Source organism: Gobio gobio (genome assembly GCF_949357685.1).
Source record: "Gobio gobio genome assembly, chromosome: 20".
Classification (NCBI taxonomy): domain Eukaryota; kingdom Metazoa; phylum Chordata; class Actinopteri; order Cypriniformes; family Gobionidae; genus Gobio; species Gobio gobio.
In genome coordinates, this window is record NC_137113.1 from 1,041,943 (window position 1) to 1,056,025 (window position 14,083).

The following is a 14,083-nucleotide window of genomic DNA, read 5'->3' on the forward strand; positions in this document are numbered from 1 at the left end:
ACACATTTAAAAAAAATCAAATACACATTTTTATAATAGCAACAAATGTTTAAAGTGTTCCAGGGGTCACTCCACCTGACAGGATGAGTTGAGTCAACCTCATCATTACTCCAAAATATCAAATTATCTGATATTTATGGGAGGGTTACTAACATGTTGTGAAACTTGAAGAATTGTATGATCACTATTTGGTCTGTAAACAAAGGTGCTTAAGCCTATTTATTAATAAAGCACACACACACTTGCTAGTTAGGGGGATTCTGGGGCTCCCCTGAGAAAATAGATTTCTCTGATCTGCATATCCAAGTCCAAAAGTCCAAAAAATGGATGAGAAATAGCTTTAACACCAAATCAGTAGGGTCAATTTATATTTAGAATATTTTTTATTAATCACTTTCTAAGACCAGTTAATTTACTGAAGGCTACAAACTAGTTAAATAGGGTCTCACTTAGACTTTCCACATTTTCCCCAATTTTCAAGATTAATAAGAGCGTTATAATTTGGTTGATTTGGTGAAGTATGCAGGGTTTCGTTATTTAAAGTAGGAGTGTCACATGACACAATCACAATTTAATTTTTAAGTGCATTTATTATGATTTTCCGTATTATCTGAAACCATTTAGGTCCTTACATGCTCTTAGAAATTTAACATCTCCTTTCTTTCGAGTTCCTTTAGTTAAAAGAGAAACTGGTAAGAAGGCCTTTTGCTTTAAGGCTCCGTCAGATTGGAATAATTTGCTTCTCTTCGTTCAATAACAACATTACAACTGTACAAATCCTCATTATACTTCTATCTAAATAAGACTTGTATTTGCGACTGATGTGTTATATTATAAGCGTTATTAATATTATTATCTCCATGTTTGATTGTTTTTTTTCCTTCTACAGATGAATGTTTATCTTGTATATGTATCAGAAGTATCTATATGTTGTATTAATATATACTAAATAATGTATGAATTATATGAAATCTGACAAAGGACAGTGACTTACTGTTTATCTATTGTTAAAAAGTTTGTTACCATTAAAAGGTGAGGATTCTGAGGGAACAGGTTCAGGGCTCCAGAGTGCGACTAAATGGTCGCATTTTGCGACTAAAATTTGAGAGTGTGCGACTGAATTTTACATCCAGTCGCACATGTGCGACCAGTAAATTTGCCTGCTGTCGGTACTGGAGAAATTAAGAAAATACACTTACTAATTATAATTGATAGACGTTATGTCTGGCAAATTCTATCTTTGCCAGCCGTTTCTATATGAGAGAAATAGAATATTAAACCATTTGTCCGTGATGCATTTTTGCTATTCGCAATCCAGAAGAGAGAGAAAGTGAGCGAGCTCTGTCACGTGGAGCTACAGCGAACACAACACCACAGTCAGCTTAATGAGTGACGATGGCCAAGAACTAAACAAAAGTTTAGTCTGCTTACACTTTAGGGATGTGCTGTGATATTAATCTAATTTTATTTTCGATTTTGGCTTCCAAGAATTATAAAAAGATGGTATGAGGTAAAACTATTCCTATAGCCGTGTTCCGTCGAGCTCATCCTTCCCGTCACAGCCTTGCGCTGTCCTTTCTCCCTAAACCTAAACTAAACGTCAGAATCAGTGATTGTTGTAAACTGCAGTCTCTACTGTTGCTAAACTGCGGGATGTGTTTGATAATAAAGAGCTATTAAATGCACAATAATCCGCGCAAGAGATGCTGTTTCCAGCTTCAAGGCGGCTTATGTGTGTGTGCTGCGAAATGGACCGACTTGCACTTAATATTTTAGGCTTCGTGTGCGCGTCTAAACCATCAAATAAACAACAAATAGCCGGTGTCAAAATGACCGGATTGGAGAGTAGTTATTTTAACAGTTTATATCTTAAATGGGCGTAAATAGTTTGGAGAAATAGGAGAATATGATATTATTAGTTCTACATTCGATCGGTCTTAAAGGGGCAGCGTCTAATAAACCTGCTGACGATTGAGCCATTAATGCGAATCGAACAAATGGCAAATAGAAAATATTCACATCTCTTGGATTAATAACTTTAGCTTTTATAAGCATTAATCTATCAATTTATACAGTGAAAACTATGCAGTGTTATTTTACATTTCATTACTTTATTAGATGTCTTTGTAGGTTTGTTCTTTACTGTAATATTAATGTTAGCAGACCTTCCGAATGCCTGCACACTGGTCCATTTACAAATAGATGTTTTATATTTTTGTTCAAACTTTGCGGTTTCTTTTGCTATAGATATTTTATTTTTCAGATTATAAAGCCATGTTAATTATGTTCTTAATTATGTTTTTTTTATATAATAAAGTATAATAAAAAGAACCGGTAAGAATACTGTTAAAGTACCGGATCGATAAGCAGTATCGGTAAGACTAGTAATACCATTAAAACCTTAACGATACCGATTCCTATTAGTAATACAGTGGAAATTAGTAGATTTGGTTAGCATGTTGATTTACGGTGTGCGCCCCTAAAATTTCTGGTTGTGCCCCTAAAATTTTCAGTTGGGGGCCACTGTGCTCCTAGTGAAAAAAGTTAGTCTGGAGCCCTGAGGTTTGGGGATGTGTTAAGCAGGACAATTGTTAGTCATTTATTGGGTGTGTGTTTGTTGTATAATGTGGGATATATTATGATGTGGTACATGTAACCGCTATCTTTGTGCCTCAGGACCCCCTCGAAAAAGAGATGGATCATCTCAAGGGGCTATCAAATAAATAAATACATTTAAAAGGGTATTAAAAAATGTATAATTTTATGTATATTTTAAGCTTAAGTGGGACTAATTTTCTAACAGCTAGTGTGAAGTGGATCTGTGTCTAACGCACTGATGCTTGTGCCCACAGCTGGTGTGTGTGTGTGTGTGTGTGTGTGTGAGAGACGATGCAGCCGCTGCAGATGCTGGAGGTTCCCGGGTTCAGACACCGGCTCCTGGAGGCCTTGAGTCTGGGCAGACGGCAGCAGTACAGCTTCCCCCCCGCCCGCCGGGCCCCGAAGGAGGAGGAGCCATCCACACACACACACGTCCCCCGGGGCCGCCGCCCCTCCCTTCCCAGATCCTTCTGCACAGCCCAGGATGAGAGCGAGAGCGAGCTTCTGTGTGTCTCTTTCGTCACAGCCTCCTCCATCCCTCCGCTCTCCTCCTCCTCCTCCTCATCATCAGAGAGCGAAAGCATCACGTCGAGGCGCTCGCGCAGACGCCATGATGGCGTGAGAGGGCCGCTCATCATGGGAAACCAGGACGGAAAGCTGAAGCGGGAAGCGTTAGCCGCGCCTGACGAGAATGGAGCTCACGAGGGTGTAAAGAAAGGGAAGAAATCCCGAGGGGAGGGAGGGAAGAAGAAAAACAAGCCAGTGTTCCCTCACATACGGAAACGCAAGAAGGTGAAGGGATTGCTAAGCGGCTCCAAAGAGGATGCGCTGGATGAGCTGGACAGCGCTCCCTGCATTAAAACACCGGATCTCTCCGGAGATGAGCTCGGACACTCGGATGCGGATCCCGAGAGGCCGGCGGCGGATGAGGAGAAGATCCGCAGCTCCGGATCCGACACGGATATCTACAGCTTCCACTCCGCGGCCGCCGAGCAGGAGGATCTGCTGGCTGACATCCAGCAAGCCATCCGGATGAAGCAGGGCGAGATCCTGTTGGAGAGGGATTGTAAACAAACCTCCGCTAAAAACACCCCGACCCCCGACTCGGAGCAGTTCACCGTGCTGGAAGCCTTCCCCAAACAGGAGCCCGTTCTCACGGTGAATGGAGACTCAAAGGGGGCCCTTTGTACCATCACAAAAGAGGCCCCCCTTCCTCCTCCAGCGGTCGTCAAGACGACCAGCGAGTGCAGCTTCCTGGACTCTTTTGAGAGTGCGGTGGAGGCGGTGGAGGAGGAAGATTCGGCCCCCAGCACGGAGACACTTTCTGCGGGGTCGGTGGAGTGTGTGAGTGCCGTGGAGGCCCCCGAGGTGGAGCAGCGGCGCAAGAGCAGCGCCACGTTCTCTCAGCAGGAAAGTCCCCTGGCCACTCGTCTCCTGAAGGCCTCAGTCAAGCCCTACCCGCCCATCAGCACGTCCTACATCAAGACCACCACCCGCCAGCTGAGCTCGCCCTCCTGCTCGCCCGCGCCCTCCCCGTCCCGCAGCCCGCTCTTCACCCGCCGGGGCCCTGATGCCCGCGCCCAGAGGAGGCGGGTCAAGCGCCAGCGCTCCTACAGCATCACCGGCCCCATCAGCCGCTCCGCAGACTGGACCGAGGAGCTGCGCGACCTCCCTCCGAAAGCGGCCGGCTCGGCTGACTATCTGGAGTACGGTGGCTCGGAGGGAACACTCCGGACGGGCGGCGCCAATCAGAGGCCGTCTGCCACCCAGGCATCGGCGGGCAGCTTTCAGGAAGTTTTCACAGGTGAGCCATGTGTTCTTTATTAACCCATTTAGTTTTAATAGTCATGTTAATAGTGTCCTGTGTGAACATGTTCTGCATTTATTTTCCCCAGGCTTTAGTTTTTTTTTTCTTGAAAATCGTATTTGAATGTGCAGTGGGCAAATATGTCGTATGCACCCCTTCAATGTCTAATTTGAGGAGAACATCTTACTCAAAATAACTGCTTTCAACAGATCAATCTTTATTCATAAATACATTTATTACTTATAAATGTCGAAGAACATTCGATGCAAACTCTGTTGAAACTCTCTGTTGAATATGAAAATACAACAAACAACAAAAACATTTGTCTTAAAGTGGTGGAACAAAGTGCAGTCATTAAGTTGCCCTAACAGGGCATTGTGTATCAAAAAGTTAAATGAAAATAAATGTATATAATGACGAAAAAATTACATCTATATAACAAAAATATATAGTCCCATAGTATTCAATGGCTGACTGTAGTAGGAGATTTCATATAATAATGTAAATGTAAACTCATTACTTGTCTGAATTTCCACATTATAATGGAATCATAAGCTTCTAGTCATAAAGAGAATGAGGGTCCTTGACTGATTACAATGAAACGCATCCAAACTGGATGAAGGGTCCTCAATATTTTGGCCCTTACAAGACATATCATAAAATATTATATTTTTCCCTATCGAATTAAGGTCTACTGTACAGTAGAGATGTCAGTTAAAGGGTTAAGTTATGTTTGAGGTGGGATATTATGAAAGCAAAAAGCACTAAAGACCAAAAAACCTTGATTTATTAACCTGTTAACACACCATTTCCCCATTATATCTACTTACAAGTCATTTGCCCACCATTCGCTTGGACTTTTGACAAAGTGTACAAAAAACTATAGATCTGTTGAAAGAATTGTTTTGTTTGAATGATTCTAGAGACCCTCACAATTATGTGTGTGTGTATATATATATATATATATATATATATATATGTATATGTATATATATATATATATATATATATATATATATATGTATATATGTATATATATATATATATATATATATATATATATGTATGTATGTATGTGTCAACAAAAAAATACTTATTAGTAACATGAAAATAACCTTTGTTTGGGAGGGTTTGCCTTCATTATGCTTCCTGGAAGTTGGCAGTCTCATGTGACAGGAAGGAAGTTAATACCTTTTTTTTTCTCTTGAAATCCTTTATTTGGTTGTTTTCTTGCATGTCATTGAGATTAAAAACATGGATACTAGCTAGAAAAATACTTACAACAGGGAAAATGACAACTATATACACTGTGGCAACTATAGTTACCGGCTTGCTTAAATGGGTTAATGTTCACTCTTGATCATAAAAGTTGAGATTGATATCTGATTTAGTTCATGTTAAGTAAAATACTTGTACTTTTTATGAAGTTACTTTTCACTGTTGGACCTTTAAAATGAAGAGGATGAACATCTGAAGTTGCCTCTCTAATATTTTCTAGTATAGATGCAAGAAATGGGAAGAATTTAAAGTAAAAAATCTGGTACATTAACTCTATAAAGCCTTCTGGATCATATTTAATACACACGTTTCTAATGTCTCTGAAATATCAAACATGATACTAAACAAAAACAAACTTTTTAGACATTTATTTCTTTGATATTTGAATAGACTTCATTAAAAAAAAAAAAGCTTTTTCTGATTATCATTTGTTAGGCTTTAAATGGTTAAACAATAACTAATAATGAGCAATACATTTGTTAAAGTAAACGCTACAGCTGTTCATTGTTAGTTCTTGTCCATTTATATAATATTAACACCTTTATACAACAACTGCGACTAAATTATGTTAGGACATCAGGCATTGACGTGCAGCTTTCAGGAAATATTAACACTTTATACAATACGTTTTTGATTTTAATTCAAATGAACCAATGTGTTTTATATAGCTCGACCCTACTTTACGCTTCAAAACTGCTCTTCAGAACCCTACGGGTGACTATGATAATGACAGATATCCGCTAACCCTGGCTTTCAGATGAGCGAAGACCGTGCAGTTAGTTTGATCAGAGCACTTTAATCTAGAAAACTGTCAAACTGGTACGTTTTCAGGTGCTTAAATAAAATGAACACATCATATCCTGTAAACATAAACAAGTCATTGTTAACTAGGCTTTTACATTTTTGCAGTCATGTTGGATGATCCCACAAAAGACCATTCGGCAGAATTAAACAAACAAATAAACCTCATGATGAGCCGCTAAACCGTTCAATGACCATTCAAACAATAGTCATTTTATGATTAAATTAACTTTATGGTAAATGTTGTGCCGTTGCTCTCTAATGTTGGCCTGACGTGGAGGATGTAGTACGATCATTTATACAAACATTTCTACATTTATACTATAATGCACATAACAGTCGTGAAGTTCAAATTCATAGACAGAACGTGACTTTGTCATTATGGGATGGCAGTGCGAGACGATACACCGCCCGTGTGCGAGAAGAGGAACGGAGAGGCAGTCAGTGGTGTTGTTTTGGCTCTTTCAGTCGTGTTGTGTTGGCAGAGCTTGTGTTAGTGAATGAATCCGTCTTACTGTCTCTCTCTGCTGAACTCTGACCCCTTAGATCCTGAAGAGCTGCACTAGTGTTATAAAACCGTCTTCAATGTACACTGCAAAACAACTGAAGATTCTGAGTCTGAAATCAGGGCTCGACATTAATGCTTGCCCGGGACTAGTGGATTTTTTTGAAGGGGCAAGTGAAAGAGAATTTTACTTCCCGACCGGACAAGAGCCTGATAAAACGTCCTTAACAAAAAATAACTAGGGAATCACCAAAATGTAAGATTGATTCTGCATTCATTAGTGTAAGTGGCGATCGATAGTGGATAATAATATATAATGTATAATGAACTGACGTTTACGTCCTTGAAATGGTCTATAACGAATGCCGTAAACATGTAGAAATGTGGAGTTTATTTATATTTATAACATGATACAGTTGCAATGTCACATCAAGAGTGCCGTTTTCCTGAATAACATCACGACACTGATTTCATATGACCGTTCCATAAACAATTATTAACATATCAAATTTTAGATGCAATATTGAGTGTTTTTGTTCTATTTCAGCAGCGGAAATAGTTCCAAACAAAGATCACAGCAGAACCATAACACATCTCACAGCATCAGTGTGTGTTGGTTAAGAACCGTAACACATCTCACAGCATCAGTGTGTGTGTTAGTGAATGATTCAGTGTTTGAATGAATCGGTTGAATCAAAGATTCAATGACCTGTTCCTAAACGACCGCCTCATTACTGAACGAATCAGCCGTTTGAACGAATCGACTCAATGATTCACTCATTCACCTGCCGCCACCTACTGGCGTTTTAGTTTCATGTTTAAAGATTTCTTATTTGTATATTCAAAAAATATTTAAAATAATCTCATAACATTATTTAATGCAGTTGTAATTTTTCAGTGTAAATGATTTAATTTGACTGGTAACTGCCCTATAGTGTCGTATTCTAATTTAATTTATTGATCAAATTTAAAAATATAAAAGGAAATAAGATTAGGGGAAAAATGCCCTTTATAAAAGGTAAACAAATATGCAGATTTTAATATGTCAAAGCTGATTGAACACTGGTGAGAATATTGCTTCAGAATACATTTTATTTACAACACACACATTTTAAAAAAAAATTTTACTCGGACAAGTGAATGACAGATTTACCAGCACGTGAACAAGCTTAATGTCGAGCCCTGAGAAATGATTCTCAATGAAGTGAGTTGTGCTTAAAACCAGGACAAATATCAGCCATATTCTGTTTTCCTCTAATTCACTTGTTTTTCTGGTTTAAAGCATAAAGTCGCTTCTTCAGAACAGATGTAATGCACATGTAAGCGCGAGTCGGATCGCAGTGTTTAGGGTTCTTCATATAAACAGAATCATCAATGTCTTTAAAGGAACACGCCACTATTTTTGAAAATGGGACTATTTTCTATTTTACGGAAAATGAGCGTACTTTCAAAAATAGTGGCGTGTTCCTTTTAAGATTTTCTCGGATATCTGCATCCCTTCTTTTCTCCTGCTCTTCCCGTCTGATCCACACACACACACACACACACACACGAGCAGATGGCATCGAGCTGATCAGACCCTGAGGACTCTGGTCCATTAGTGACATCACTCGCTCGCTCTCAGCCAATCAGATCAAGAGATGACGGCTGTAGTTCAGAGCACACGCTAGCCTGTGTTTGACCGGATCGATGGGAATGAACGTTAGAGACCGTCATGTGACTGTGACACAGCAGAGTCTTTAATATCGGACATTATTGTACATAAACAGCTCAGCTACTGCAGAATATGATGCTCTTCTGGAGCTCAACACCAGTTATAATCAGAAAACAAGGCTTGTGTCTCCAGTCTGATGTGCTGAACCCCAATATCAGCCTCATCAGGTCAATGCTGATGCATTAAAACCACTCTAATATTGATATGCTCACCCATATATATCACTCATCCCTGGAGAATGTGTTGATTGATGTCTTTAATAGGCAGAACTACATCTCCCATGATGCACCTCTCTGTAGCTTGGCTCTCTGACCGTGTTCTTTGACCTTATTGACATGCTAATGAAGTTAATGAGCTGTTGATAATCAGGCCTGTTAACTCCAGACTCAGTTTCAGAGACTGAGAACAATCACACACTCGGGAAGCTCGTTTCTGCTACAGAGGAAATAAATGTGGCTCGATCTCCAATTCTGACTTTATTGCGAGGTATAAACTCAAAATTGCAATAAAATCAGAAATGCTCAATTTTATACCTTGCAATTCTGACTCTTCGAAGAAAGAGTTCATATTTAGCAATTCTGATTGTGAATTATTTGTATATATATGACAATATGGTATGGTAATTATGTAATGTAATGTAACTGTTTTAACAGGGTACTAAATAATCACTAAAAATTGTTATACAGTGAACATTTTAATATGCCTTTAAAATGGGTTTCTGCATATCAGGACACTCAATAGGGCTGGGCGATATGGCCAAAATTGTTTTGTTTGGTTGAATGGCGGTATTTTCTACATTTTTCTATTTGGATAAAAAAAAATCTGTAGTTTAATAATAATTTTTTCACATCCTGCCCAATGATGTCCTAAAAACTATGTTGATATTGAAGGCTATAAAAAAAATACAGTGAATGTAATGTAGGCATGTATTAATAATTTAGTTTTTTAATTGACTAAACTAAAAATGAAAATAAAAACAAAAGCATATTAGCCTATATTTGATTACCCCATTACAATGGTCACTTTCATAAAAATATACATACTTGTAGGTTTAAAATTCCACATATACATTTATCAAATTGCGATCGATTCGTGAGATCGGCCAAGTTTAGTGAATACCGATCGGGTCATAAAATATGATTATCGGTCGATCGATTGGAGCATCCTAATCTATATTGTGATATATATTAAATATAGATGTTTATGATTTTTTTTCTCTCGCTTCATATCACACAATTCTGACTTAATTTCTTGAGATTTTCAGTTTATAACTCACAATTGTGTCTTTTTTTTTCTTCCTCATAATTGTGAAAATATTGTATAGATTTTTTTAAAGTTTATATCATGCAATTCACCCTTCGCCGGGAGTTTGATTGACAGGCGATCCGACCAATCAGAATCCGCCATTCGCCGAATTTACCTTTTTTTTTTTTTTTGTCCGACAAGGCAGTAAAGAGAGTTCGTAGATTAACGTTGGTGGACTTGAACTTGTAAAACGGTGTGTACTGACGTCTTTCCGTGGTTGAAACAACATTCCTTCTGAAGTTCATTCATGTTTATTTGATGCTATAAAGGAACTAGAAGGAAGAGATGATGGGTTCACGAGCAGCTTTAACTGAGGCGCTACAGCGACCGGTCACCACACATTAAAGAGACACAAAACGCTATTTATTGTTTACATTTTTTTTTAAATTGTTAGAGTTGAGACTCATATTAAAAGTAACCTGCTCTGTCCTGTCTGTCAGTGTCCTCTTTGCTCTGCGATCAGTGCGATGTGTGTGTGTGTGGTGTGTGTGAGCGCGGCTTGTCGGACATAGCAACAGTAACTAAAGGGGGCGGGTCTTTGCGAACAGTCAATTCTGACTTAGTTTCTCTATTACTATAAGCTTCAACTTTGTCTTTTTCCCCTCACAATTCCGAGTTTGAAATTGCGTTGAAAGTCAGAATTGAGAAGTCACAATTAACCTTTTATTTTCTTATTCCATGCAGAAACACAACTGTGTGTGTGTGTGTGTGTGTGTGAGAGAGACTAAAGAACCTGTTTGAGACCAGCCCAGTTTAGAGCGGATCTGAGTGATCATGTGACTCCTCGTGTGTGTTCAGTGAGAGCTGAAGCACTGCAGCATTGACTCATTCATGAGAATCCCAGCTGAAGTCTGTGCTGAAACTACACACTCCTGATTCCTCAGGAACTAACTGAAGCTGACATTGCTGAGCCGAATATGATGTTTGGAATAAAACACTATAAAGTGCATCTGCTCTTTCAGGGCTCGACATTAACGCTTGTCCGGGACAAGTGGATTTTTTGAAGTGAAAAATAATTTTACTTGCCTGACGGACAAGTATCCTGAGTAAAATGTCAAAAACAAAAAATAACCAGGGAATCGCCAAAGTGCAGTAATGATTCTGCATCAGTGTAAGTGGAGATCGATACTGGATAATATCATAAAACGAACTGACGTTAATAAGGTTGAGCTGTTGAGGCTAGGGCTGGTCCGAATACCATTTTTTGAGCTTCGAAGCTTCTGTAGTGATCAACATCGAATATTCGAAGCTTCTGTAGTGATAAACATCGAATATGCGAAGCTTCTGTAGTGATCAACATCGAATATTCGAAGCTTCTGTAGTGATAAACATCGAATATGCGAAGCTTCTGTAGTGATCAACATCGAATATTCGAAGCTTCTGTAGTGATAAACATCGAATATGCGAAGCTTCTGTAGTGATCGACATCGAATATTCGAAGCTTCTGTAGTAATCGACATCGAATATTCGAAGCTTCTGTAGTAATCGACATCGAATATTCGAAGCTTCTGTAGTAATCGACATCGAATATTCGAAGCTTCTGTAGTGATCGACATCGAATATTCGAAGCTTCTGTAGGGATCGACATCGAATATTCGAAGCTTCTGTAGTGATCGACATCGAATATGCGAAGCTTCTGTAGTGATCAACATCGAATATTCGAAGCTTCTGTAGTGATCGACATCGAATATTCGAAGCTTCTGTAGTGATCGACATCGAATATTCGAAGCTTCTGTAGTAATCGACATCGAATATTCGAAGCTTCTGTAGTGATCGACATCGAATATTCGAAGCTTCTGTAGTGATCAACATCGAATATTCGAAGCTTCTGTAGTGATCAACATCGAATATTCGAAGCTTCTGTAGTAATCGACATCGAATATTCGAAGCTTCTGTAGTGATCAACATCGAATATTCGCAGCTTCTGTAGGGATCGACATCGAATATTCGAAGCTTCTGTAGTGATCGACATCGAATATTCGAAGCTTCTGTAGTGATCGACATCGAATATTCGAAGCTTCTGTAGTGATCAACATCGAATATTCGAAGCTTCTGTAGTGATCAACATCGAATATTCGCAGCTTCTGTAGTGATCGACATCGAATATTCGAAGCGTCTGTAGGGAAGGAGCTGAACATATCCTTCTCTCTAATAAAGGCTGGAGTCTGGAGAAGCGGCGCGCCTCACGCGGGCAGGGCTTATATGCTCCGCGAACGGGCAATGAACTAGTGATACAAAACACAGATCTGTTACGTCCCAGTTTTGATATATTATAGTAGCTAGTAAAAATAATTCTGTTCAGTTATAGAACAGACTAAAAGCCCCTATTTCTGCCCCTGGGGCCGGGCTTCGGGACAATTTTCACGTCATACCTCAAACGCAGGCTTTTTCCTTCATTTTATATTTTAGACATTCATTAATTAAAAGAAACAATGAGGTGTGCAGCGCTGGTGGAAACAACATGAGACTATGACAACACGACTGTTAAGATGGCTCACAGTGTTTAGAGTATCGCCGCAAATGAGTAAAGCAAGCCAACACGCAAACTGCCGAACCTCTTAGATGCTCAAAAACACAATCATCTTCATTAATGAGACTCAATGCTCTTACAGTGCTTAGGTCACTTGTTCTGATATTACGGTCTTTGATCTTGAAATGAGCTGATGAATAGCCTATAATGCAGCTCATATCTGTTGCTTTCGTTGACATGAACTCCGTTAAATGTGCATATAGCGCAAGAATTGAAGATCGGATTTATATTAATTTTGCGGAGAGGTGTAAGTTAAGACAACCTGCCTAATTTTTATTTATTTATTTTTGAACACGTTTCGTCAACAAAAAAAAAAAAGTATTATAAGCAAGACAAGTTAAGTGTTGATTTAAGAGGATAAATGGATCAAACATGTGTTGTTAACTCACTCAGTCCGCTTGGTTGTTACTTAAAAAAAAGAAAACTTTAATTTAACGATCAAAAAAATGCTTTAAACATTTTTCTAAAGTAACTTAATAAAAAAACGAAACGATATATAACTACTTTGACATTAAAAACAAAACTGAACTATTTTAATGGCTGCAACAATGTGTAATAGGGAGGAATGTTTACTCAAAAAAAAAAAGGTTCTATATGGCACTAAAATAAAAAAACAAATTAAATAAAAAATAAATAAATAAAAAAAACACGTCACGTCACTTCATTTTATTTGTTTCATTTGCGCCGTTGCGAGCAGCATCAGCCTCAGCTTGTCAAAAATGCCTTTACTGTGGTGGTGGTGGTGATAGTAGGCTAAATGTTTAAACCAACATTGTGACGCTTGAAGTGTTTTATATCTATGGATTTCATTACAAGTAAGACAAGTCCAGTGTTGATTTGAGAGGCTAAATTGATCAAACATGCGGTTAACTCACTGTCAGCTGCTGGCCGCTTGGTCATTACTTTAAAACAACTAAAACTTTAATTTAACAAACAAAAAAATGCTTTAAACATTTTTCTAAATTAACTTAATAAAGAAACGAAACAAAATATAACTACTTTGACATTAAAAACAAAACTGAACTATTTTAATGGCTGCAACGATGTGTAGGCCTAATAGGGAGGATAAAAAAATAAAATAAAAAATAAAAAATCACGGGACTCGGGCCGATAGTTTTGGTAAGCTGTAGGACACGGCCAGGCTAGGGTCTAAAGGCCTGTACACACCGGGACGAATATCGCGCGCGCTTATCGCCAGCGTTTTTCGTGCCGTTTTTCGGCGCGTCTTGAGTGTTCACACCCAAGCGATTTTCACTGGCGCTGCGCCGAGTGAACGTGCACATTCAGTCGATGCGCTCGCGGTACACAAGGTGGCGCTACTGCACTTTAAGCCTCTGACACTCTCTTGTCACACAGAAGGAGAAGAGAGACAGTATTTACGTGCTTGCCAAAACCACAGACATATTATGTATATGGACAAAACCATTCACACACTTTTTGCTAACTGGCAAGCAGCATTAGCAGTTCCTCTTCTTCTTTGTCTACTTACTACTTCTTCTTCGTATCAGTGTGTGCTCGGCAAGACCGTTTTGTGCTCGAGCGCCA

General features: G+C 39.0%; 1 protein-coding gene across 1 annotated transcript in view; it reads left to right on the forward strand.

Moving 5' to 3' along the window:
• Positions 1-14,083, forward strand: part of fmn2b (formin 2b) — a gene marked incomplete at its 5' end in the record, with an annotated part of 122,932 nt that overhangs the window by 10,979 nt on the left and 97,870 nt on the right. The window contains 2 exon segments of the mRNA XM_079845517.1: positions 2,853-2,885; positions 2,887-4,402. Coding sequence (XP_079701643.1) covers positions 2,853-2,885; positions 2,887-4,402 — 1,549 coding nt within the window.